Below are 26375 nucleotides of genomic sequence, written 5' to 3' on the forward strand. Positions count from 1 at the left end.
TTTTAGGCTATTCCCCACTTTTCACAAAGCCTGTGTTACGGCTCAACACGGGGTGGACCCAAACGCACGGCACAAATGACCATAGACGAGAGCGGAAACAGTAGAACAGTTTATTAGTCCACGGTTGATCGAGGTTAGTGCAGAAGGTTGTGTCCGGGGTAATCCTGAAACCACGGGCCGGGGGGTGTGAACCGGGGTTGGATGGGTCGGCTGGCAGGCGAACCGACAGTCACGCACAACCATTCGACGAAGATGGTAATCCGGCAGTAGAGCAGGGTTGTGGTATGGTTGTGTGACGACCCCGCCTACTTATTGACTACCTATCTTCCTTAAGGTGATCAGCTGATGCCATCAGCTGGATCTGGAGCACCTGGGACCGGTGCTCCAGCCGAATAAAAGAGCAGCTGATTGCTTGTTGTAGGCGCTACTCATTGGCCCTCCTTGCAGGCGTCCACACCTTTTGGGGTTTTCGTTGGCGGTTGTGTTAAGTTATGTTGTGTATGGAAATAAACCTACATTTTCTATTGGTAAATGCACCGTCTCTCCCGTTTTTGTCATCGCCATTGAGCCGGGTCATGACAAAATGGGGGCTCGTCCATTCGGTTTGCGCAATAGTTGAGTGTAGATTTTGTTTTGCCTTTGTTTGTTTGCCTTGAGGGTAAAACGGTTGTTGCTCATTTTGCGAGTGTTTTTTCAGTAATTAAGGGGAGAGTTCATGGTGCATGTGGGCTGATGGATCAGAGCTGGGTCATGACAGTTGTGATGGTGATGATGCTGTCATCCACCGACATGACCTGGAGTTGTTCCCCATCCCACTACCTACAACTTCCTCCTGTGAGTGTCTTGCATTCAAAGGTAAACCCCCTCATCCCGTGATTGTGCTCCTCATCTACCGGCCCCCAAAACCCAACTCTGCTTTCATGCCGGAAATGTCTGATCTCCTCACAACACTATGTACTACATCGGCAAACACCATCATTCTGGGAGATTTAAATATTCATGTCGACACCCCCTCATGTCATTCCGCTGCTAATTTTCTTCAGCTACTGGACTCCCTCAACCTACTACAACATGTCGATGTCCCCACACATGTCAGGGGACACACATTCAACCTGGTCATCTCAAACTCTGCTCCCATCAGCAACCTACAGGTCTACGATCTTGGTGTTTCAGACCACAAGGTTGTGTCAATGGAGCTGGCCTTCCCTTCCCCCCACACCAAACCAAAGCGACAGATCCACTTCAGAAACATAAAAAATATATTCACACGGATGCCCTGGCCCTGGATCTCCAACTTCTCTCCTCTGGCTCTGATGACTGCCTCTCTGTTACTGACTCAGTGGATTTTTACAACCAGTCCCTGAGCAGTCGTCTGGACCTCCACGCCCCCTTAACAACCAGGTCAGTCTCCTTTTCGCGCTCAGCACGCAGGTACACCGTCGCGCTGCGTAAGATGAAGGCGGCTGGGCGTGTCCTTGAGCGGCGGATCAAGGCCCCTGGACTGACTGTTCACAAACAGGCATTCAGAGAGCACAAGAGGGCATATGCAGAAGCTCTGAGGGATGCACGGGCCAGGTTCTATTCCACCATCATAAATAACAGCCCCGGTAACTCCAAACAACTATTCTCAATAATTAACCACCTTCTCAAACCCCCTTCACCCTGCCACTCTGAGGCCACCGAGGAGAGGTGCAACATGCACATTACCTTTTTCAAACAAAAGGTTAATAACATCCGCTCACACCTCTCCACCACTGCTGTCTCACCCCACCAAACTGTCGACCCACTGTCTGAGACTGTCCAGCCCCTCAGCTCCTTCTCCAACATAACACAGGAAGAGGTGGAGGCCGTCATCAGAAAATTGAAGCCGTCCACCTGTGCACTGGACCCCTTCCCTTCAGCCCTGCTGAAGACCAACCTCTCTGCCGTCTCTCCACTCATCAACAAGATCATTAACCACTCCCTCCTGCATTAAAAACTGCTTTCATCAGACCACTATTGAAAAAACCCACCCTGGATCCAGAAGTTCTCTCCAACTACAGCCCCATCTCCATTCTTCCGTTCCTGTCAAAGGCTCTGGAGAAAACAGTTGCAGCGCAACTTCAGGATCACCTCATACAAAATATTCTGTTTGAAAAATGTCAGTCTGGTTTCCGCCCTGGCCATAGTACAGAAACTGCTTTGGTCAGGGTCACCAACGAGCTCCTGATGGCAGCAGACAGCGGTTCCCCATCACTCCTCATCCTCTTGGATTTAACAGCTGCTTTTGACACAGTCTACCACAATATCCTCCTCCACCGCCTGCAATACACCATTGGACTCACAGGAAATACACACAACTGGTTCACCGTCGCCCTGGGCAAAGCAAAATCACACTCCCACAGTGTCACCTGCGGTGTCCCCGAGGGGTCGGTGTTGGGCCCCACACGGTTCTCACTGTACATGCTCCCCCTCGGGTAGTGTCATTAGCAGGCATGGCTTATCTTACCACTGCTATGCTGATGATACACAGCTCTACATCAGGACAACCCCCACTTCTTCTGCCCCTCTGCCAACATCCACACTGACCACCTGCCTGGAGGAGATAGAGGTGTGGATGAAGCTCAACTTCCTACAACAGCCATAAAACGGAAGCCATCCTTGTTGGCACGCCACATCAGCTCCGCTCCTCCCACATCACCGATATCACTTTCTCTGGCCAAAACATTCCCCCTTCCACATCTGACACCAACCTGGGTGTTAAAATGGACCAGCAAATAAATTACGACCCCAACATCAATCACCTCCTCAAGACCGCATTCTACCATCTCAAAAACATTCCCACACTCCGGCCTACACTCACCCTGGCAGATTCAGAGAGGCTCGTCCACGCCTTTGTCTCTTCCAGGTTGGATTACTGCAATGCACTCATCGGGATCTCTGGCAAGAGCATCCAGAAGCTCCAGTACATACAAGACAGTGCTGCCAGGATCCTGATGAGGGTGCGCAAATTTGAGCACATCACCCCCATCCTCAAATCCCTTCACTGGCTCCCTGTCGCATTCAGAATTGAATTCAAGGTCTCCCTCCTCACCCACCAGTACATCCACGGACATGCCCCCCCCTACCTCCGGGAGCTCCTCACCCTCCAGACCACCTCACGCACCCCTCGCTCTGCATCAGCACACACCCTCAGACAACATCAGAATCAGAATATATATATATATATATATATATATACACATATTATATTCATGCAGTGACGAAACTTTGATTTCAGAGGTGGGGGGGACACAAATATTTTTTATAAAACTCTTCAGTTCACTGTGTTTTCTAGTAGTTCTTCTAGTTTTCTGTTGCTACTTTTAAGTTTACTGTTCCCTTTTTTGGTTTGTCTGGTTGTAAAGCATGTAGCAAAACATTATCACCCAATTCTGTGTTTCACCTTGTTAGTCAACTTCACTCCACCTCAGTAGCACCAATTTTACACTTATTTTTGGAATATATGGTAAACAGACCTCATTTACATAGCACTACCCAGTGGTGGGCAGGTCAAACTGGCAGGAATACCACAGGTGGGGAGAAATTGAATAAAATGTCCATAATTCAGTGTAAGTAGTCAAGTGATCAAATTTATTTAAAATGAATGTAACACAGAACCACTGTCATTTTAGGCAGTTATAGTAGTTTCTCGTCTTGTTAAGCCTTACAGGATGATCGTGGCAATTAAGGTGTGAAAGGGTGTATATTTATAATTACACGGTTTGTCTGATAACACTGTATTTGTGCTGCTTTATTGGGAGCCAGTGAAGGTGTCGCAGGATGGTGTAACGCATTTCTTTCACTTTGACTTTGAAAGAAGTCTCCTATGTCCACTTTTCTTTTTTTAGACATCCTGGCTGCGCCTAATTACCAAACACACACACACACACACACACACACCGATTCAAACGTTAATGTAAATGAAACCTCTGATATTACAATCCTTCCAGCTGACGTGGCCCAGGCAGAACAAACGCCCAACTTACAGCGGAAGATTAACACGGCCTCCTCCCCAACTGGCAGACCGGGGTGCGTACTGGTGCTGTTTATAACCTGATGGAGTGACAGCGGGGACGGCCAATCACACAAGGAATGCAGAGCCAATGGAGGAGCTTGTGGGCAGGTCTAAACGAAAGCAAACTGGCTTCAGCTCGAGCGGCCGTTTCCGCTTGGTCCTAGTGCCTGACGAGTCTCTGTTTACCATAGCGTAACATGGTTTCCGGACGGTGAAAACTGCAGGGGACCAGAACGGCCTTTTGAAAAAGCGCAGGGGACATGTCCCCTGTGTCCCCCCCCCCAAATTACGTCCGTGTATTCATGCATTTTTCCTGTGGAGGACCAGTAATAGTCGGCCTGAATTTAAGGGGCTCCGTAAGTTCGTTATGTCAGCACGTATTTACTGCAGGTGAACGGAAGATGGTGATATAGTCTCACTTTAGATACATACTAGATTAGATTCGTATTTAGGCGGGCGGAGTCAGGCTACGTTTCACCAGAGAATGTCTAATATGGTTTCACTTTCTTTCGCATCAGATTTGTTTCGACCAATCCGGTCGCCGGGGACGGGGATTTTCTGGCTTCGCCCGCCTAAAGTAGGCCTACTACCGCTCAATTTGATTTTCCCTTCATTATTAGTACGAGAATCTGGTAGGAGGACCATCCTAGCACTTCAACAAAAAGTCTTATTCTGAAAGCTGAACACACCTGCTGCGCATAACATAGTAGGCTACCTACGACTGCTGGATCCAAGATTAAGGTAGCCGAATACGCAACATATGGTCCTGCAAATGAATGTGGTATAATTTAAATCATTTTGATGGCATTTGATATGTGGGTTGAAAAGCTCCCAGTGAAGCAGCTAGATCAGTTTTGTGACTTATCTTATCTTATTCATGAAGACGAGGATCTTAACAATGTATCCTCTCCGATCTCTTCCAGTTCCATTATCTCAGTCTCTTCCTGAGCTTCAAGAATGGCACACAACGCCATTGTACGCAACAAGACAATCATTCAAGATATTCTATCCGCAGATGCCCAATTCATACTTAACAAAGTGAGAGAGAAAACGCTGATAACCGACCGGGATTACAAAAAACTAAAAACCATCAATAAGGGGAACGCAGAAGATCTCGTAATCCAGCTCGTGGACATGCTCATCGACAAAGGAAGAGAATCAGAGTTCATTGAGGTTCTACAGGACGAGATCGTTCTCGAAACGTATCCTAAGCTTAAACACGTGGAATGGGGAGTCAGTGGGTCTTCCGCCGTCTCATCGAGCAGTTTGAAACGCTCCTCTGAGAGGAGTTTAAGTGAAGGTAAAAAAAGGTTAGGGTCCTCTTTTTATTTCTATCTTCGCTCTAAACTAAGTGTTTTTAGGCTAAATATTAAACTATTTTTAACTCATTTCCACAGATGCTCCAGAGAGTCACAAAAGCCAAAAGACGGTAACGTTTTATTGTGTTGTTCAACTAACCTCACTGCAAAGAATCATGAATAGAATACCAAATCAGAATGTTGTCAATTCTGTTGCAAGATGTCAGTCAACACTGATTTACGTTTGGTAAAGTGAAAACACATCGCACTGTTTCACTTTATTTGATTAAATAGGCCTAATCAAATACAGTGAGATTCTGTGTTTCAGGTTGCATGTGTCAAACATAATTTCTAGTTTCTAAAATTCTTTAAATAGGCTACTTATACTCCGTGAAACACTGTGTAAGACAGTTTAGTATAAAAAAGTGAGATTCATAAAGTATGCAAAAAAAAAACACCCATGACGTGCACATCCAGCTTTTACGGCTGCTGGGCGGATCTAATGTAAACAATGTATCTACTTCTCTGCTCTGCTTGCAGGAAGACAAATATCCGTTAACCAGCGAACCCACCGGTCTCTGCGTGATCATTAACAATGAGAACTTCGGTGACCCAGAGGACAAGAGAAGTGGAACAGAGAGGGACGCTGGTAGGTGTTAGACAAGAGGAGAGCTACCTCAGCTCCTTGTTTTCTTGGTGCAAGGCTGTGTCCATGGGGGGCCCAGGATTCTAAAACTTAGACTTCAATTTCAGTTCAGTATTAATTTATTTTACCCCATCACTTTGTAAAGGATGGGTGTTATGGTCTGGCGCCACTCTCAGGCCATCCCTCCTGCATTTAGACACACCACTGCCTTGTCTTCAAAGGACCGCTCTGCCTTTCTTCTATTTACCTACAGAAAGCCTGACCGACGTGTTCAGCTCGCTTGGCTTCCAGGTGCTGATGTGTAAGGACCAAACGGCGAGCGACATAGCCCAGGTCACGAAGCTGCTGGCGGCCTTGAAGGACCTGGCGGGGCTGCAGAAGTGCAAGCTGGAGGAGTGGTCCGACAGCAGGTTCACCCCATTGAGCGTGCTCCCGCAGCACGGCGACGCCTTCGTCTGCTGCATCCTGAGTCACGGCGAAGAGAACATGGTCTCGGGCGTCGACCACAAGCTGGTGGCCATCAGCGACATCACCTCGGCTTTCAACGGAGAACACTGCCCGGCTCTGCTTGGGAAGCCCAAGGTGTTCTTCATCCAGGCCTGCCAGGGGCATAGTCTCCAGCCAGGATTGGCTGTGGATGACTCCATTCATCAGATGCCGATAAAGGAAGACTCACCCAATCACCCGATAGAGGCTGATTTCCTGGTTTCCAAGGCCACGGTTGGAAAGTACCAAGCACTTAGACACCATATAAGCGGTGGCATTTTCATCCAGTCTCTGTGTGAGCAACTTCGCAAGGGATGCAACAGGTATTTCAGCTTGTGATATTGATAGAGCAACAATAACAAAGTGTAGTAACATAGATACAAGATATAAGATCTGCCCTGAAGTACCCATTCAGCACCCTTTAACCAGGACTTTAAACAGTTATATTTGCTTGTGTTTTGTTTCAGGGGTGAAGATATCTTGGAGATTCTTGTCCACGTAAACGCTGACGTAAGCAAGAAAGATTTTGGTAAAACAAAAGATACGGAGAAGGTATGGAAGCAGATGCCTGAATTTGGAAATGTGACCCTGACCCGCAAACTTGTGTTCTCGCCGTGTTCCAGCTGAGAAAACAAAACAAGGCTGGCACATAGACCACAACACACATTTCTAACAGTTTTCTTTGTTCTTCCATCCTTTATTCAATCACAAAATACATTACCGACACACAACATGTGTTTTTCCTTTTAGGAGGAAGTTTTTTTTAAAGTACACAATTTACTTTTTATACTCTTTTATAAGCCTTACTTTCCTTGGTTTTTACGGTGTGAACTGTTCGTTGATAGTGATTTTCTTATATAAGAAACGTAAAACAATAAAAATTGCTATATAACAAAAAACACGCAAATGGTTTTGTTTTACTGCGCATAGAAATCATAGTTTTGCAGCGTTGTTTTATCCTTCAGCGTGTTGTGCCCAGCCTGTTTAAGAGCACAACCAAGAAGGGGACAGTTAAATGTCAGTTACATTTATCTAATTACTAAAAGTTCTACAACTGTAAAACAATAAATCAGCAGTGTAGAGTGAGTGATATGAAACATTTTAAGCTAAACTCACAGTTCTCAACAAAGGCTTAAGGAAGAGAACTTAAACCCCAAACAAAACCCAGTTGGGTGCCAGGCAGGCACCAGCCTTTTAGGTGGAAGAGAGCGGCCATGTTGGACTCCTCCCATCTTATGAAGGCTTCGGTAGGTGAGTTCAGTCCCTCAATGAGGGGGGAGGGGCCAGGCAATCAGCCTCCCTGGAAGGAGAACGGGCCAGCCGAAACAGGGAAGCAAGACCGCTCAGGGCCGTTAGAACTGGCTCAGATATTTGGAGCGTGTTGTAGTAAAACCAGATCTAGCGGTTGGCCTATAGACGTTAGCGATAATAAAAAGTTTGAGGAAGATAGTCACTCAAGGGAAGTCCAGGTCGGCATATAGGCGTCGTCCCAAATGCTGTCGAACCCATTACTTTCTATGACTATAGCTAGCCTATGCTATACTACTACTACTATTTGTATTAGCCTATTACTACTACTATACTACTACTAATACTCGGCTACTATTACGTCTACTAGCCTACTCCTACTGAAAGGGAGGTTTTAGGAATGTCCAAGTGCTGGAGACCATTGGGGGTGTTGGTGAGAACACAGGGTTGTCCAGTCAGAGTTCAAGTTTATAAGTTTTATTTTCCAAAGGAGCGAGCAGGACTGTATGGATGTGTGTAGGAATGTGCATGTAGGTAGGATGTTAGTGTGTTTAGCTAAGGTATGATGGGCAGGTAGTTTGGTAGGATGTGGACGTAGGTAGTTAGCTAGGATGTGTGTGTTTGTGGTTGGTAGCTAGGATGTGCGTGTGGCTAAGGTGTGTGGTTTCTATAAGCAAACAAAATGTTCAACAATCAGCTCCACAATGCATTGCTTCAATTCAGTTCAACAATATGTCTTTCAACAAGCCTTATACGCTTACAAAACGAAATTCAATGACCACAAAACAAACTCACATTTCTCAATATAAGCACACAAGGAGTTCAAAGGCCCACCGCTCTCAGGGGGTTCAGTGTCTCTGAACAAAGGAAAGGGGTGTGGTCACAGGTCTGGTTTAAATAGTCTGGCAGGGCAGAGTGATTAACTGATGGACATGGGCTATTTGGGGAAAATGTGGGCAAATAAAGGGGCTGGGCTCGGGCTGTGAGGTGAGGAGGGAAACAGAAAATCTTCTAAACAACAATTACTATAGTAATAGTAGCATAAAGAGATATACTTATACTACTATTACTTACTAGCCTACTACTATTATTAGTAGCCTACTACTATAACTTATACTAGCCTACTAATACTATACTTTTACTTATATTGTCAGGCTACATACTACAATTACTCGGCTACTACTATACTTCTACTTCTATTACTTACCAGCCGCCTACTACTATACATAGCCTACTACTATACTACTACCAGGGGCGTAGCCAGGATTTTATCACTGTGGTGGCCAGCTCGGGCCAATCTTATATTCGGGGTGGCATTTGATTGTCAAGGGGGGGGGGGGGGGGGGGGGGGTGCTTGATTGTCGACGGTGGGGGAATACTTGATTGTAAGGGGGGGATTTTAAATGCAATATTTATTCATAACGTTGGATTATAACACTTTGAATAAGAATGATAAGTCAAAGTTATATCAGACTAATAGTGCATATATTTCAGCTTTCTTTTTTTTTTATACTGGGGGGGCCAGCGGGGTGGCCAACCTCTGACCGGGGGGCCATGCCCCCCCCCCTCCTGGCCTCCACATGGCTAAGCCCCTGACTACTACTAAGCATGCTGAACTTGATCAATGCCACTCAAAGATGGATGCCATCGATGGGAGAGGCAGAATTGCTATTTTCAATGTAATTTAAGTTGAATATGATTGAACTGAAGTTGCACATGATTTCCAATCGGGTTTGTTTGTCTTACATTATGAATTCTACAGGAAATTGCTGACAAGTGAAGATGCCAGACTTTGTCTGCGAACTCTCGAAACGAGAACACGTGGGATCACCTTTCAACTGTAGGATATTACAATATTATGACTTTTATTTTTAGGATAATCGTTAGTTACTTAGAGGAAGTATATACAATACAGGTCCTGTTACACAGGAACAGCGGGGCTAGTATGACATAATAGTATTGCTAGATTGTTGTTGACACAAGGCTTTTTAGAATATGTTTGTTAACACAATCACTGAATGGAATTTTGGACACCTTATTGTTTTTAGTGTGGTTAATCTTAAATAATGTTTGAAAATGTTGACAATAATTAATATATCTGGATGCATTTCTCACTTTTTTAAGTTTTCCCAAAGCCAGAGCGATGAGGATAAAGTGGGAAATTGGTAGCATCGTGCCTTCAGTGTGCATATTGTAAATAGTTCTCTGCAAACCTATGGTGGCATCATGCCTTCAGTGTGCATATTGTATGTAGTTCTCTGCAAACCTATGATGGCATCATGCCTTCAGTGTGTCTTGAACAGCCACAAAGGTTGCACATATTATATTCATATTATATCGTATTTGTTTAAATAGATAGATTTGAGTGAAGTTACCAACACAATAGATTGCTGAGTTTTAGTAGCCCATATATTGATTTAACATAAATAACATGAATACCTTGTGCATGTGTGTATTTAATGCACCTATTTGTTCTGTTTAATGTTTAAGGCACACATTTCCATCTCCCTCTCACCAAAAATGGGAAACTTGAAACGACCAGCTGTTTTATGCCCATTTACTCTACTGTTCGAGGTCATGTCCCTTCTCCCGGGACATGACCTCGAAAAAACAACAACATAGTTCTGCAATATAATTTGGTTGAATGTAAATCATTGTGATTATATTAGGTATGTCATTGATTGAAGGAGCTGGATCATTTTTCTGGACTATATTAGATAGAAGGGAAGCAGGGGCATTTAAGAGGAGGAGCATTTAAGAGGAGTAGCATAACAAATAACCTCTCCGCTCTCTTTAAGTTTCATTTTCTCTCCATGAGCTTCAAGAATGGCACACAATAACGCCATTGTACGGAACAAGACTATCATTCAAGAAATTCTATCCGCAGATCCCCAATTCATACTCGACAAAGTGATAGAGAAAAAACTGATAACCGGCCGCGAATACACAAAACTAAACTCCATCAGTAAGGGGGACGCAGAGGATGTCGTTATCAAGCTCGTGGACACGCTCAACAACAAAGGAGTCCAAAGACAATCAGAGTTCATTGGTGTTCTACAGGATGAGTTCGTCCTAGAAACGTATCCCAGGCTTAAAGACGTGGAATGGGGAGACAGTGGATCTACCGCCTCATCGAGCAGTTTAAAACGCTCCGCTGAGAGGAGTTTGAGTAAAGGTAATAAAAAGTGCTTTACGTCCTCTGTTCATTTCTATGTTCGCTCTTAACTGAAAGTGTGTTTAGGCTATATGTTCAACTCTCTTGAACTCTCATTTACACAGATGCACCAGAGACCAAAAGCGAAAAGACGGTAACAAGTTATCGTGTTCTTCAACAAAACTCACTGCACAGAGTCATGAATAGAATCAGAATGTTGTCCAATCAGAATGTTGTCAATCCAGTTGGAACATGTCAGTCAACAAGGAAATTGAAAACACATAGCACACGCACTGATTCACTATATCAGATTAAGTAGAGAATCTAAGATTCTGTGGTTCAGGTTGCATGGGTCAAACATTTGTTCTAGTGTCTACAATTCTTTAAATACGTATAGTCTGAAGAACACAGTCTAAAATAGTATAGCATTAAATGTATCTGCATCTCTTCTCTGCTTGCAGGAAGACAAATATCCGATAACCAGCAAACCCACCGGTCTCTGTGTGATCATTAACAACGAGAACTTCCATGACAAAACTAATAGAAGTGGAACAGAGAAGGACGCTGGTAGGTGTTTGACAAGAGGAGAGCTACCTCAGCTCCTTGTTTCCTTGGTGCAGGGCTGTGTCCATGGAGGGCCCAGGATTCTAAAACTTAGACTTCACTCTCAGTTCAGTATTAATTTATTTCTCCTCATCACTTTGCAAAGGATGGGTGTTATGGTCTGGTGCCACTCTCAGGCCATCCCTCCTGCATTTAGACACACCACTGCCTTGTCTTCAAAGGACCGCTCTATCCCTTGCCTTTCTTCTATTTACCTACAGAAAGCCTGGCCGACGTGTTCAGCTGGCTTGGCTTCCAGGTGCTGATGTGTAAGGACCAAACAGCGAGCGACATAGCCCAGGTCACGAAGCTGCTGGCGGACCTGGAGGACCTGGCGGGGCTGCAGACGTTCAAGCTGGAGGAGTGGTCCGACGGCAGGTTCACCCCACTGAGGGGGCTCCCGCAGCACGGCGACGCCTTCGTCTGCTGCGTCCTGAGTCACGGTGCAGAGAAGGTGGTCTTGGGCGTCGACGGCAAGAAACGGCCCATCAGCGAAATCACCTCGGCTTTCAATGGAACGCACTGCTCGGCTCTGCTTGGGAAGCCCAAGGTGTTCTTCATCCAGGCCTGCCAGGGGCATAGTCTCCAGCCAGGATATGTGGCGGATGACCTAACTTTTGAGATGCAAGAGCAGGACACCCCCCAGCTGGTCTTCATCCCGGCGGAGGCTGATTTCCTGGTTGCCATGGCCACGGTTGAGAAGTACCAAGCAGTCAGACACACAGTAAACGGCAGCTGGTTCATCCAGTCTCTGTGTGAGCAGCTCAGGGAGGGATGCCCCAGGTACTTCCGCTTGTGAATATCAAAAGTGCAACAAAGTGTAGTAACATAGACACAGGACCAAATATCTGACCTGAAGATGAATGAAGTACCCATACAGCAGCCTTTAACTGAGACTAATTCCAATATTTATAGTTGCTTGTGTTTTGTTTCAGGGGTGAAGATATCATGCAGATCCTTTACCGCGTAAACGATGACGTTAGCCAGAAAGAAATCAATGGAAAGTGTGGTGTGATGACACAGATGCCTGAAACCCAAAAAGTGACCCTGCGCCGCAGACTTGTGTTCTCGCCGTGTTCCAGCTGAGGAAACCAAACGCCAGGGGCAATCTGCTGCTGCTCTTCAGCGTGTACACGATAGTCGATATCGCAGTATACAGTAGTTGCCTTCTCTTTTGTTCTGTACGTTCTTTATTCAATCAGACAATACATACACATTCGATACGTTTTTAAGATTTTCCTTTCATGAGGTTACCTCGCTGTATGAAAAGTAGCCAATTTTTTTTACTCTTTTGTACGCCTTACTTTCTACTGTGAACTGTTTGTTTAAAGTAGTGTAGAAGTAAACAATGCCACAACAACATTGCTGTAATGGTGCTACTGCTCAACTTGAACATTACGGCAAATTCTCTGTATGCAGATCAAATAAGTGATCATGCATAAGAAACATACATGATCCCTTCCTGTCTTTATGAAAACAAAATGTAGAATAGACCTACAATATTTTTACGAATAAATGTTTCATCCTGTTTGTTTTTTGTTTCGGGTTTTTGTGTGTAGGTTTTTAGATGTGAAACTTAATTAAAATCCATCAATCAGCGCACATGGTTTTGTTTGAATGCGCATATAAATAATAGTTACGGTACTTCAACATCGTTGCCGGGCAACGTAATTTCGATGCGTTGTTGTGTCTTTCATTGGGTCAGATATTTGAAGCGTGTTGTTGTCAAACCATATCTACCGGTCGACCTATAATAACGATAATGAAAAGTCCGAGGATGATCGTCACTCAAGGTCCAAGTCGGCCTATTGGCGTTCGTTTTATACACTTTTAGCATAACTGAATTTCGAGTAAATCATGCAAGTCCCAAATGAAGACGAGGCGCCTATCGAATCTGAAGTTGAAACCCCCCACATTGAAACGACAGAAGAGGCGATACAATTCATTACAAGCATTGGTAAGTTGCAAATAGTCTACTTTAATAGCCCTATCTATCGTTCAATGTAAAATGTGTTTTGTGATGGAGCGGCCAGTAGGCCTACCAGTCTCTCTTTTAGATCAGTGTTCGTGAAAATCCTATTCTGCTTAAATCATGGTCGTTCATGGTCTGATTCTTGCGTTATCGGTTAGTTTTTTGTTATTCTCCCCCAATTTTTTTTTCGGTTGATCTTAATCGTAATCATAATCCTCAATGTGTGTGAGCGCGCATGTGTCTATGCGTGCTTGCGTATGCGTGTGTGTGTGTGTGTGTGTGTGTGTGTGTGTGTGTGTGTGTGTGTGTGTGTGTGTGTGTGTGTGTGTGTGTGTGTGTGTGTGTGTGTGTGTGTTTGTGTGTGTGTGTGTGTGTGTGTGTGTGCGCGCGCGTGCGTGTGTGCGTGCATGCGTGTGTGTGCGTGTGTGTGCGTGTGTGTGTGTGTGTGTGTTGCAGAGCCATCCGAGCTGCAGAAATGTCTGTTTTCCGACTCGCTGGTGACGGTGTCAGAGGGAGGCAGAGACCTAGGCGAGTTCAGCCTAACGGTGGACTTTGCCAGCCGAGGCCCGCAGCCCTGTTTACTGTTGCGCGCCGTAAGCAGAGGAACCTTCGACGGCACCCCTTGCGGAACAAGAGTGACAGGTGGGGAAAGTTTAGGGGCCGGGCTATTCAACTTTAGGTAACAGGTGGGCTACAAAAACACATGGGGAAATATATAGCATGAGCATCTCATCTATCTGACTTTAGTGGTCAGAGACAACCAAGAATGACAAATAGGCCTACACATGGCCATTGGATTGTCATACAAAATAAAAATAGCATGGCGGGAACTGAATGATGCCGGCTCAAAGCCCTATTGTACGAACCCAGTGGTAAATGGCCAGGTATTTATTTGTGTATTGCACTGGGACCTGATTGAACAAGTCTTTGACTCTCCTTATCAATGTTTCTGTTTCAGCCTACCTCTCTGCTGCCATGGAGACGCTGGAAGAGGACCTCCATGAATATGTCCAGGTGAAACAAAACGACGACTGGTCGTAGACTAGGCCTACTACTACTACTACCACTATTATACTATTAATACTACTAGCCTACTACTACTAGCCTACTATTCTACTACAATTACAACTACTTTTCTACAATTACTACTGCTAGCCTACTATACTTCTACTTTCACTATTACTAGCCTATACTATATTGGTGCTACTAATTCTACTAGCCTAGTACTACTATAAGCCTACTACTATTTACTACTATTACTAGCCTACTTTCCTGCTACTAACACTAGCTTACTACTATCACTTCAAAGAGTCTACCTCTACTATGCTTCTATTATTACTTACTAGCCTACTACTACTATTTCTAGCTTACTACTATTACTTATACTAGCCTACTACAACTATACTTCTAATTCTATTACTAATGATCCTACTATTATCCTACTATTATTGGGACATTCTAAGCATACTGATCTGTCACTCCAAGATGGATGCTTGAGGATTTTCCCCCATTATTTAAAAAAAAAAGTAATGGTTTCTCTCTTGATCTTATGCCGTATAGGCCTGTGTGTGTGTGTGTGGCCATACTTGTACCACATTCAGGAAATATGACTCATGCACATTTCCTTATAGCAGTTACTGAACTTGTTTTTAAACAGAGATCATTATCGCTTACAGTTGCTTCTTCCCCGGGAGCACATATTGGAGGGAGGGACAGATTTGACAGTGGCTGTAAGGTCGATTTCATTGTTTGAAGATATGGTGGACTGCTATGGAAGCAAATGTGAACTTTAAAAGCCATTAAACTATGTATATGGAAATATGAACACACAATTGGATCCATTTTGAATTGATTCCCTTTGAAATTCTAATATATTTTATGTTGAACCTTTTCAAAATCACGATTTCAAATATGATATTATCAATGTTCACTAACTCAGATACAGAAATGTAAGTTTTATTAGCAAATAACATTAATTTAAGTTACCAGGAGATTCAAGCCATACCAGTACCAACTGCAGCAGCAGGGCTTTCAAAGGACAGCAATTCCATTTAGAATTTTCTTGAAACATATCTTGTGGTGTAAAACCCATGTAACTATACTTTCTAGTAATTCATTAGAAGTATTATTTAAAAATATATAAATATCACATATTGAAAATAGTTATATATTAATAGGGGGGTTGAACACTTTTGCAAGGCACCTTTATGCCGGTTCTGAGCCCCCTCAAGGTCTAGTTGTCCTTCCTATTTCACTCTCTTACTTGAGATACGTTTGTAGGACGTCCCTGTCCTGTAGAACCTCAATGAACTCTGTTTGTCTTCCTTGGATGATGAGTGTGTCCACAAGCTTGATTACGAGATCCTCTGCATCACCCTTATTGATGGTGTTCAGTTTTGTATGTTTGCGGGTGGATGAATCTTACGATCTTGATAAGATTACGATTTGAATACGTGTGTTTCTACATGCATCTGTCTACACAGTGTCCATTTGAATCCCACACCCAGCTATCCTTGAGAACCCAGTTGGCGTTCCACCTTTTAATATGAGAACTCTATGCCCCCCGCCCCCCCCACACAGCTGCCCGACCACAAGATGGAGAGGAGGTGTCACATGGTGCAGCGCGACGACAGGATGATGGTGGACAGGATCACCACTGCAGGGGAGGTGAGGTTGCTACTGGTTGCCTAGCTGCTTTATGTGTGTGTGTGTGTGTGTGTGTGTGTGTGTGTGTGTGTGTGTGTGTGTGTGTGTGTGTGTGTGTGTGTGTGTGTGTGTGTGTGTGTGTGTGTGTGTGTGTGTGTGTGTACGTTCAGGAGGCGAACACTAGAGTGGCAGCTAGTCTGTCTGCTCTATAAGGGTGTGTGTGTGTGTGTGTGTGTGTGTGTGTGTGTGTGTGTACGTTCAGGAGGCGACCACCAGAGGGGCGGGTAGTCTGTCTGCTCTATAAGGGTGTGTGTGTGTTTGCAGGAGGTGACGCGGCAGAGCGACAGCTACTGCCTGTCTGCTGTAAGAGGGCTGCTGAGCGAGGGCTCCAGCATGCTGCTGATGCGTGTGATGGCACTGAGGAGGGCTGTGCCAGAGACCCTGACCCTCCCCTCCATCCACCAGGGACCACAGCTCAGACAAACCACCTTCGTGAGTAGAGGTCACAGTTTCGGCAAAATGAAAAAAGAGCACTCTAAGGTCTGAATTGGTTAACCTATTAGGGTTGCATATTACACTTGAACAAATTATAATAGATTATTCATGAATTTTTAAGGCCCAAAACTCACGTCTTTTCCGCGATTTAGATTTTATTTAAACAATTACGGCGCTGTATTAGCTACGTGAAACATTAATTCATTAAGTATAGACGATATATGCAAACAGAATAATGAAACCATGAGGCTATGAAAATTTTAAGGTGATGCTCTCCCGACAAACCTATCCAAAGTACAAGCCCCAGCAGTGGCCTCACAAAAATGCCATTTTGCTTCCATACGATAGGGCCTTCTGAGCGGTAAATTAGAGCTGAATACTGAATACAGGAATCAACAAACGATGTGTGTCTGCATGTACCATCACGTCGGCAACATCAGGTGTCCAACACTTGTTGTTGGCTGTTTTATGGAGGTGAACATTTTAAATGTATGTTTCGGTCTGACTTGTGTGTCTCGGTCAGCATTCTCTGGTTGGGTGTCGTTAGTTGTGGCAGACATTGACCATTCAAATTATGATCATTATAATTATAAACATTGGAGCGAACGAGAGTGGGAGGAGGGGGATTCAAATTCAAATACAAATTTAAAAAAGCTTTATTTGCATGAGCAAATAATATATTTGCATTGCCAAAGCAGGTGAGCAATAAAGAGGTCAAAGCATAATAGGTTAGATACAAAATATATATACATATCAGATATTAGAATATTAAATACTCAATACATAAAAAGTAAAATGTGCTATATTATAATATAATATCCCACATAATCCCACACAAAAAATAAATGAATAATATTCTGTACTCTCTTGTCGGGGCAATTTCTCTATCAGAGTTTGCGTCTAAGTCAGATGAGTCTTTCTTCAGCTACTGGACTCCCTCAACCTACTACAACATGTCGATGTCCCCACACATGTCAGGGGACACACACTCAACCTGGTCATCTCAAACTCTGCTCCCATCAGCAACCTACAGGTCTACGATCTTGGTGTTTCAGACCACAAGGTTGTGTCAATGGAGCTGGCCTTCCCTTCCCCCCACACCAAACCAAAGCGACAGATCCACTTCAGAAACATAAAAAATATTGACACGGATGCCCTGGCCCTGGATCTCCAACTTCTCTCCTCTGGCTCTGATGACTGCCTCTCTGTTACTGACTCAGTGGATTTTTACAACCAGTCCCTGAGCAGTCGTCTGGACCTCCACGCCCCCTTAACAACCAGGTCAGTCTCCTTTTCGCGCTCAGCACGCTGGTACACCGTCGCGCTGCGTAAGATGAAGGCGGCTGGGCGTGTCCTTGAGCGGCGGATCAAGGCCCCTGGACTGACTGTTCACAAACAGGCATTCAGAGAGCACAAGAGGGCATATGCAGAAGCTCTGAGGGATGCACGGGCCAGGTTCTATTCCACCATCATAAATAACAGCCCCGGTAACTCCAAACAACTATTCTCAACAATTAACCACCTTCTCAAACCCCCTTCACCCTGCCACTCTGAGGCCACCGAGGAGAGGTGCAACATGCACATTACCTTTTTCAAACAAAAGGTTAATAACATCCGCTCACACCTCTCCACCACTGCTGTCTCACCCCACCAAACTGTCGACCCACTGTCTGAGACTGTCCAGCCCCTCAGCTCCTTCTCCAACATAACACAGGAAGAGGTGGAGGCCGTCATCAGAAAATTGAAGCCGTCCACCTGTGCACTGGACCCCTTCCCTTCAGCCCTGCTGAAGACCAACCTCTCTGCCGTCTCTCCACTCATCAACAAGATCATTAACCACTCCCTCCTGGCCGGCCTTATCCCACCTGCATTAAAAACTGCTTTCATCAGACCACTATTGAAAAAACCCACCCTGGATCCAGAAGTTCTCTCCAACTACAGCCCCATCTCCATTCTACCGTTCCTGTCAAAGGCTCTGGAGAAAACAGTTGCAGCGCAACTTCAGGATCACCTCATACAAAATATTCTGTTTGAAAAATGTCAGTCTGGTTTCCGCCCTGGCCATAGTACAGAAACTGCTTTGGTCAGGGTCACCAACGAGCTCCTGATGGCAGCAGACAGCGGTTCCCCATCACTCCTCATCCTCTTGGATTTAACAGCTGCTTTTGACACAGTCTACCACAATATCCTCCTCCACCGCCTGCAATACACCATTGGACTCACAGGAAATACACACAACTGGTTCACCTCTTACCTCACCGGCAGAACTGAGCACGTCGCCCTGGGCAAAGCAAAATCACACACCCACAGTGTCACCTGCGGTGTCCCCCAGGGCTCGGTGTTGGGCCCCACACGGTTCTCACTGTACATGCTCCCCCCTGGGCAGGGCCGGATTAACAATTTTCTGTGCCCTGGGCAACAAGGCTCTAGGGCCAAATCCTGGGCCCCTATACTATAGGTACAGATGGGCCCCCCTGCGCCAGGTTGTTGACGGGGGGGGGGGGGGGTGGGGGGTCCGGAGCGATTGTTGACGGGGGGGGGGGGGGGGGGGGGATAAAGTAAAAGAAATTTTTTTTGTTCGTGTTATGTGGTGTCTGAAGATGTATGTTTGCACTTTGAAAAGAAAAAAAAAACCTTATCAAGGGCACATCAGAATCAGAATATATATATATATATATATACACATATTATATTCATGCAGTGACGAAACTTTGATTTCAGAGGTGGGGGGGACACAAATATTTTTTATAAAACTCTTCAGTTCACTGTGTTTTCTAGTAGTTCTTCTAGTTTTCTGTTGCTACTTTTAAGTTTACTGTTCCCTTTTTTGGTTTGTCTGGTTGTAAAGCATGTAGCAAAACATTATCACCCAATTCTGTGTTTCACCTTGTTAGTCAACTTCACTCCACCTCAGTAGCACCAATTTTACACTTATTTTTGGAATATATGGTAAACAGACCTCATTTACATAGCACTACCCAGTGGTGGGCAGGTCAAACTGGCAGGAATACCACAGGTGGGGAGAAATTGAATAAAATGTCCATAATTCAGTGTAAGTAGTCAAGTGATCAAATTTATTTAAAATGAATGTAACACAGAACCACTGTCATTTTAGGCAGTTATAGTAGTTTCTCGTCTTGTTAAGCCTTACAGGATGATCGTGGCAATTAAGGTGTGAAAGGGTGTATATTTATAATTACACGGTTTGTCTGATAACACTGTATTTGTGCTGCTTTATTGGGAGCCAGTGAAGGTGTCGCAGGATGGTGTAACGCATTTCTTTGAGTAACTTACACTTTGACTTTGAAAGAAGTCTCTTATGTCCACTTTTCTTTTTTTAGACATCCTGGCTGCGCCTAATTACCAAACACACACACACACACACACCGATTCAAACGTTAATGTAAATGAAACCTCTGATATTACAATCCTTCCAGCTGACGTGGCCCAGGCAGAACAAACGCCCAACTTACAGCGGAAGATTAACACGGCCTCCTCCCCAACTGGCAGACCCGTGTGCGTACTGGTGCTGTTTATAACCTGATGGAGTGACAGCGGGGACGGCCAATCACACAAGGAATGCAGAGCCAATGGAGGAGCTTGTGGGCAGGTCTAAACGAAAGCAAACTGGCTTCAGCTCGAGCGGCCGTTTCCGCTTGGTCCTAGTGCCTGACGAGTCTCTGTTTACCATAGCGTAACATGGTTTCCGGACGGTGAAAACTGCAGGGGACAAGAACGGCCTTTTGAAAAAGCGCAGGGGACATGTCCCCTGTGTCCCCCCCCCCAAATTACGTCCGTGTATTCATGCATTTTTCCTGTGGAGGACCAGTAATAGTCGGCCTGAATTTAAGGGGCTCCGTAAGTTCGTTATGTCAGCACGTATTTACTGCAGGTGAACGGAAGATGGTGATATAGTCTCACTTTAGATACATACTAGATTAGATTCGTATTTAGGCGGGCGGAGTCAGGCTACGTTTCACCAGAGAATGTCTAATATGGTTTCACTTTCTTTCGCATCAGATTTGTTTCGACCAATCCGGTCGCCGGGGACGGGGATTTTCTGGCTTCGCCCGCCTAAAGTAGGCCTACTACCGCTCAATTTGATTTTCCCTTCATTATTAGTACGAGAATCTGGTAGGAGGACCATCCTAGCACTTCAACAAAAAGTCTTATTCTGAAAGCTGAACACACCTGCTGCGCATAACATAGTAGGCTACCTACGACTGCTGGATCCAAGATTAAGGTAGCCGAATACGCAACATATGGTCCTGCAAATGAATGTGGTATAATTTAAATCATTTTGATGGCATTTGATATGTGGGTTGAAAAGCTCCCAGTGAAGCAGCTAGATCAGTTTTGTGACTTATCTTATCTTATTCATGAAGACGAGGATCTTAACAATGTATCCTCTCCGATCTCTTCCAGTTCCATTATCTCAGTCTCTTCCTGAGCTTCAAGAATGGCACACAACGCCATTGTACGCAACAAGACAATCATTCAAGATATTCTATCCGCAGATGCCCAATTCATACTTAACAAAGTGAGAGAGAAAACGCTGATAACCGACCGGGATTACAAAAAACTAAAAACCATCAATAAGGGGAACGCAGAAGATCTCGTAATCCAGCTCGTGGACATGCTCATCGACAAAGGAAGAGAATCAGAGTTCATTGAGGTTCTACAGGACGAGATCGTTCTCGAAACGTATCCTAAGCTTAAACACGTGGAATGGGGAGTCAGTGGGTCTTCCGCCGTCTCATCGAGCAGTTTGAAACGCTCCTCTGAGAGGAGTTTAAGTGAAGGTAAAAAAAGGTTAGGGTCCTCTGTTTATTTCTATCTTCGCTCTAAACTAAGTGTTTTTAGGCTAAATATTAAACTATTTTTAACTCATTTCCACAGATGCTCCAGAGAGTCACAAAAGCCAAAAGACGGTAACGTTTTATTGTGTTGTTCAACTAACCTCACTGCAAAGAATCATGAATAGAATACCAAATCAGAATGTTGTCAATTCTGTTGCAAGATGTCAGTCAACACTGATTTACGTTTGGTAAAGTGAAAACACATCGCACTGTTTCACTTTATTTGATTAAATAGGCCTAATCAAATACAGTGAGATTCTGTGTTTCAGGTTGCATGTGTCAAACATAATTTCTAGTTGCTAAAATTCTTTAAATAGGCTACTTATACTCCGTGAAACACTGTGTAAGACAGTTTAGTATAAAAAAGTGAGATTCATAAAGTATGCAAAAAAAAAAACACCCATGACGTGCACATCCAGTTGTTACGGCTGCTGGGCGGATCTAATGTAAACAATGTATCTACATCTCTGCTCTGCTTGCAGGAAGACAAATATCCGTTAACCAGCAAACCCACCGGTCTCTGCGTGATCATTAACAATGAGATCTTCGGTGACCCAGAGGACAAGAGAAGTGGAACAGAGAGGGACGCTGGTAGGTGTTAGACAAGAGGAGAGCTACCTCAGCTCCTTGTTTCCTTGGTGCAGGGCTGTGTCCATGGAGGATCTAGGATTCTAAAACTTAGACTTCACTCTCAGTTCAGTATTAATTTATTTCTCCTCATCACTTTGCAAAGGATGGGTGTTATGGTCTGGTGCCACTCTCAGGCCATCCCTCCTGCATTTAGACACACCACTGCCTTTTCTTCAAAGGACGGCTCTGCCTTTCTTCTATTTACCTACAGAAAGCCTGGCCAAAGTGTTCAGCTGGCTTGGCTTCCAGGTGCTGATGTGTAAGGACCAAACTGCGAGCGACATGGCCCAGGTCACGAAGCTGCTAGCGGACCTGAAGAACTTGCCGGGGCTGCAGGAGTGCAAGCTGGAGGAGTGGTCCGACGTCAGGTTCACCCCACTGAGGGGGCTCCCGCAGCACGGCGACGCCTTCGTCTGCTGCATCCTGAGTCACGGCGAAGAGAACATGGTCTTGGGCGTCGACCACAAGCTGGTGGCCATCAGCGACATCACCTCGGCTTTCAACGGAGAACACTGCCCGGCTCTGCTTGGGAAGCCCAAGGTGTTCTTCATCCAGGCCTGCCAGGGGCATAGTCTCCAGAAAGGATTGGCTGTGGATGACATTATTTTTCAGAGGCAGATGAAGGAAGACTATCACCCGATAGAGGCTGATTTCCTGGTTTCCAAGGCCACGGTTGGAAAGCACCAAGCACTTAGACACCATATAAGCGGCGGCATTTTCATCCAGTCTCTGTGTGAGCAACTTCGCAAGGGATGCAACAGGTATTTCAGCTTGTGATATTGATAGAGCAACAATAACAAAGTGTAGTAACATAGATACAAGATATAAGATCTGCCCTGAAGTACCCATTCAGCAACCTTTAACCAGGACTTTAAACAGTTATATTTGCTTGTGTTTTGTTTCAGGGGTGAAGATATCTTGGAGATTCTTGTCCACGTAAACGCTGACGTAAGCAAGAAAGATTTTGGTAAAACAAAAGATACGGAGAAGGTATGGAAGCGGATGCCTGAATTTGGAAATGTGACCCTGACCCGCAAACTTGTGTTCTCGCCGTGTTCCAGCTGAGAAAACAAAGCAAGGCTGTTACATAGACCACAACACACATTTCTAACAGTTTCCTTTGTTCTTTCCATCCTTTATTCAATCACAAAATACATTACCGACACACAACATGTGTTTTTCCTTTTAGGAGGACGTTTTTTTTAAAGTACACAATTTAATTTTTATACTCTTTTATAAGCCTTACTTTCCTTGGTTTTTACGGTGTGAACTGTTCGTTGATAGTGATTTTCTTATATAAGAAACGTAAAACAATAAAAATTGCTATATAACAAAAAACACGCAAATGGTTTTGTTTTACTGCGCATAGAAATCATAGTTTTGCAGCGTTGTTTTATCCTTCAGCGTGTTGTGCCCAGCCTGTTTAAGAGCACAACCAAGAAGGGGACAGTTAAATGTCAGTTACATTTATCTAATTACTAAAAGTTCTACAACTGTAAAACAATAAATCAGTAGTGTAGAGTGAGTGATATGAAACATTTTAAGCTAAAGTCACTGTTCTCAACAAAGGCTTAAGGAAGAGAACTTAAACCCCAAACAAAACCCAGTTGGGTGCCAGGCAGGCACCAGCCTTTTAGGTGGATGAGAGCGGCCATGTTGGACTCCTCCCATCTTATGAAGGCTTCGGTAGGTGAGTTCAGTCCCTCAATGAGGGGGGAGGGGCCAGGCAATCAGCCTCCCTGGAAGGAGAACGGGCCAGCCGAAACAGGGAAGCAAGACCGCTCAGGGCCGTTAGAACTGGCTCAGATATTTGGAGCGTGTTGTAGTAAAACCAGATCTAGCGGTTGGCCTATAGACGTTAGCGATAATAAAAAGTTTGAGGAAGATAGTCACTCAAGGGAAGTCCAGGTCGGCATATAGGCGTCGTCCCAAATGAAGACGAGGCTGCTGTCGAACCCATTACTTTCTATGACTATAGCTAGCCTATGCTATACTACTACTACTATTTATATTAGCCTATTACTACTACTACTAATACTCGGCTACTATTACGTCTACTAGCCTACTCCTACTGAAAGGGAGGTTTTAGGAATGTCCAAGTGCTGGCTTGAGTCCATTGGGGGTGTTGGTGAGAACACAGGGTTGTCCAGTCAGAGTTCAAGTTTATAAGTTTTATTTTCCAAAGGAGCGAGCAGGACTGTATGGATGTGTGTAGGAATGTGCATGTAGGTAGGATGATAGTGTGTTTAGCTAAGGTATGATGGGCAGGTAATTTGGTAGGATGTGGACGTAGGTAGTTAGCTAGGATGTGTGTGTTTGTGGTTGGTAGCTAGGATGTGCGTGTGGCTAAGGTGTGTGGTTTCTATAAGCAAACAAAATGTTCAACAATCAGCTCCACAATGCATTGCTTCAATTCAGTTCAACAATATGTCTTTCAACAAGCCTTATACGCTTACAAAACGAAATTCAATGACCACAAAACCAACTCACATTTCTCAATATAAGCACACAAGGAGTTCAAAGGCCCACCGCTCTCAGGGGGTTCAGTGTCTCTGAACAAAGGAAAGGGGTGTGGTCACAGGTCTGGTTTAAATAGTCTGTGGCAGGGCAGAGTGATTAACTGATGGACATGGGCTATTTGGGGAAAATGTGGGCAAATAAAGGGGCTGGGCTCGGGCTGTGAGGTGAGGAGGGAAACAGAAAATCTTCTAAACAACAATTACTATAGTAATAGTAGCATAAGGAGATATACTTATGCTACTATTACTTACTAGCCTACTACTATTATTAGTAGCCTACTACTATAACTTATACTAGCCTATACTATACTTTTACTTATATTGTTAGGCTACATACTACAATTACTCGGCTACTACTATACTTCTACTTCTATTACTTACCAGCTGCCTACTACTATACATAGCCTACTACTATACTACTACCAGGGGCGTAGCCAGCTCGGGCCAATCTTATATTTGGGGTGGCATTTGATTGTCAGGGGGGGGGGGGGGGGGGGGGGAATACTTGATTGTAAGGCGGGGGATTTTAGATGCAATATTTATTCATAACGTTGGATTATAACACTTTGAATAAGAATGATAAGTCAAAGTTATATCAGACTAATAGTGCATATATTTCAGCTTTCTTTATTTTTTTATACTGGGGGGGCCAGCGGGGTGGCCAACCTCTGACCGGGGGGGGCATGCCCCCCCCCCCCCCCTCCTGGCCCCCACGTGGCTAAGCCCCTGACTACTACTAAGCATGCTGAACTAGATCAATGCCACTCAAAGATGGATGCTCTATAAGTTTTAATAAAAAATAAAAGCCAACTGCTACAATAACGCAACTCGGTATCACGCGTTTTCTGTTAAGGAGCGGGGTGAGGGCACCCAAGCGCTGGACACAGGGAGGCAGAGACGGGGTCAAAGAAAACAGGGTTTATTGGGACATGGGGTCGATGCCGAGCTGTGGCGAAGCAAGCGGAAGTCAGGCAGGCGAGGGTTCGGCAACAGGGAGTCAGTCAGGCAGGCAGGCAAGAAGGACTCGGCGACAGGCGAGTAGTCAGTCAGGCGAGGGTTCAGGGGGGGGGGGGGGGGGGGGCGGGCTTTGTTGCATTGTCCTGCATACTACGGTGATGGTTTTCAGACGCATTTGCCGCCCTATGCGGTCGCCTATGCCGAGCGCCGGTGTGAGTACCAAATGTGTTCGGCCATAGATAGATATATTAACTAGATGCCCTACGGCGGCGTCTAGAACGTCCCCATAGGCCGCCATCTTACCACAGTAAAGCTTTCTGGTGGAATCCGTTGTAGCGGACGTAAGTCAGTGATCTGCACAAACGCTAATACTCTTATCTCGCTGAAACCTTGACGGATTTACAGTTTGGTTTCTTACAAACGTTATTAACGTGGTTATAAATCTGGATGCTTGAACATGTTTAAATTGCAGCTTTTCTCTTCGAAAAACGACTTAATCGTGCAGCTTAGTTGTGTATCACGGTTAGGCTACTAGCTACCCAGTAATTTTCCATCGATGGGAGAGGCAGAATTGCTATTTTCAATGTAATTTAAGTTGAACATGATTAAACTGAAGTTGCACATGATTTCCAATCGGGTTTGTTTGTGTTACATTATGAATTCTACAGGAAATTGCTGACAAGTGAAGATGCCAGTCTTTTGTGCAGCCTACGGATGCGTTAATCTGCTAACTCTCGAAACGAGAACACGTGGGATCACCTTTCAACTGTAGGATATTACAATATTATGACTTTTATTTTTAGGATAATCGTTAGTTACTTAGAGG

The 26375-nt window shown here is 44.7% G+C and overlaps 5 protein-coding genes across 5 annotated transcripts in view; 4 read left to right on the plus strand and 1 right to left on the minus strand.

Moving 5' to 3' along the window:
- The window catches only part of LOC115548808 (granulocyte-macrophage colony-stimulating factor receptor subunit alpha), a 24693-nt gene extending 4642 nt beyond the window's left edge, over positions 1–20051 (minus strand). Inside the window, exon 1 of the mRNA XM_030363661.1 lies at positions 19879–20051. The gene's annotated coding sequence lies outside the window, so the exon portion shown is untranslated. The remainder of the gene's footprint in view (positions 1–19878) is intronic.
- LOC115548805 (caspase-8) lies at positions 4184–7367 on the plus strand. Its single transcript, XM_030363657.1, has 6 exons — positions 4184–4777; positions 4960–5336; positions 5434–5465; positions 5875–5983; positions 6234–6789; positions 6934–7367. The coding sequence occupies exons 2-6, from the start codon at positions 4994–4996 to the stop codon at positions 7091–7093; spliced, it is 1200 nt and encodes a 399-aa protein (XP_030219517.1). The 5' UTR covers positions 4184–4777; positions 4960–4993; the 3' UTR covers positions 7094–7367.
- On the plus strand, positions 10492–13002 carry LOC115548804 (caspase-8). Its single transcript, XM_030363655.1, has 5 exons — positions 10492–10889; positions 10994–11022; positions 11330–11435; positions 11693–12254; positions 12407–13002. The coding sequence occupies exons 1-5, from the start codon at positions 10541–10543 to the stop codon at positions 12555–12557; spliced, it is 1197 nt and encodes a 398-aa protein (XP_030219515.1). The 5' UTR covers positions 10492–10540; the 3' UTR covers positions 12558–13002.
- Positions 13124–16968, plus strand: LOC115548809 (ciliogenesis-associated TTC17-interacting protein-like). Its single transcript, XM_030363663.1, has 5 exons — positions 13124–13428; positions 13900–14085; positions 14402–14457; positions 16024–16110; positions 16414–16968. Exons 1-5 carry the CDS (start codon positions 13329–13331, stop codon positions 16633–16635), a joined length of 651 nt encoding a protein of 216 aa, XP_030219523.1. The 5' UTR covers positions 13124–13328; the 3' UTR covers positions 16636–16968.
- A 389-nt stretch (positions 20052–20440) lies between the features above and the next one.
- Positions 20441–23404, plus strand: LOC115548806 (caspase-8). Its single transcript, XM_030363658.1, has 6 exons — positions 20441–20827; positions 21010–21386; positions 21484–21515; positions 21926–22034; positions 22285–22834; positions 22979–23404. Exons 2-6 carry the CDS (start codon positions 21044–21046, stop codon positions 23136–23138), a joined length of 1194 nt encoding a protein of 397 aa, XP_030219518.1. The 5' UTR covers positions 20441–20827; positions 21010–21043; the 3' UTR covers positions 23139–23404.
- Positions 23405–26375: the final 2971 nt, after the last annotated feature.

The sequence above is a fragment of the Gadus morhua genome, chromosome 8 (genome assembly GCF_902167405.1).
Source record: "Gadus morhua chromosome 8, gadMor3.0, whole genome shotgun sequence".
In the NCBI taxonomy this organism is placed as follows: domain Eukaryota; kingdom Metazoa; phylum Chordata; class Actinopteri; order Gadiformes; family Gadidae; genus Gadus; species Gadus morhua.

Coding starts and splice junctions, on each gene's coding strand:
- LOC115548809 (XM_030363663.1), top strand. CDS start 13,329: ATGCAAGTCCCAAATGAAGACGAGGCGCCTATCGAATCTGAAGTTGAA. Junction 14,086..14,401: donor TTGCGGAACAAGAGTGACAG/GTGGGGAAAGTT, acceptor TTTCTGTTTCAG/CCTACCTCTCTGCTGCCATG. Junction 16,111..16,413: donor GGATCACCACTGCAGGGGAG/GTGAGGTTGCTA, acceptor GTGTGTTTGCAG/GAGGTGACGCGGCAGAGCGA.
- LOC115548804 (XM_030363655.1), top strand. CDS start 10,541: ATGGCACACAATAACGCCATTGTACGGAACAAGACTATCATTCAAGAA. Junction 10,890..10,993: donor TGAGAGGAGTTTGAGTAAAG/GTAATAAAAAGT, acceptor TCATTTACACAG/ATGCACCAGAGACCAAAAGC. Junction 11,023..11,329: donor AGACCAAAAGCGAAAAGACG/GTAACAAGTTAT, acceptor CTCTGCTTGCAG/GAAGACAAATATCCGATAAC.
- LOC115548805 (XM_030363657.1), top strand. CDS start 4,994: ATGGCACACAACGCCATTGTACGCAACAAGACAATCATTCAAGATATT. Junction 5,337..5,433: donor TGAGAGGAGTTTAAGTGAAG/GTAAAAAAAGGT, acceptor TCATTTCCACAG/ATGCTCCAGAGAGTCACAAA. Junction 5,466..5,874: donor GTCACAAAAGCCAAAAGACG/GTAACGTTTTAT, acceptor CTCTGCTTGCAG/GAAGACAAATATCCGTTAAC.
- LOC115548806 (XM_030363658.1), top strand. CDS start 21,044: ATGGCACACAACGCCATTGTACGCAACAAGACAATCATTCAAGATATT. Junction 21,387..21,483: donor TGAGAGGAGTTTAAGTGAAG/GTAAAAAAAGGT, acceptor TCATTTCCACAG/ATGCTCCAGAGAGTCACAAA. Junction 21,516..21,925: donor GTCACAAAAGCCAAAAGACG/GTAACGTTTTAT, acceptor CTCTGCTTGCAG/GAAGACAAATATCCGTTAAC.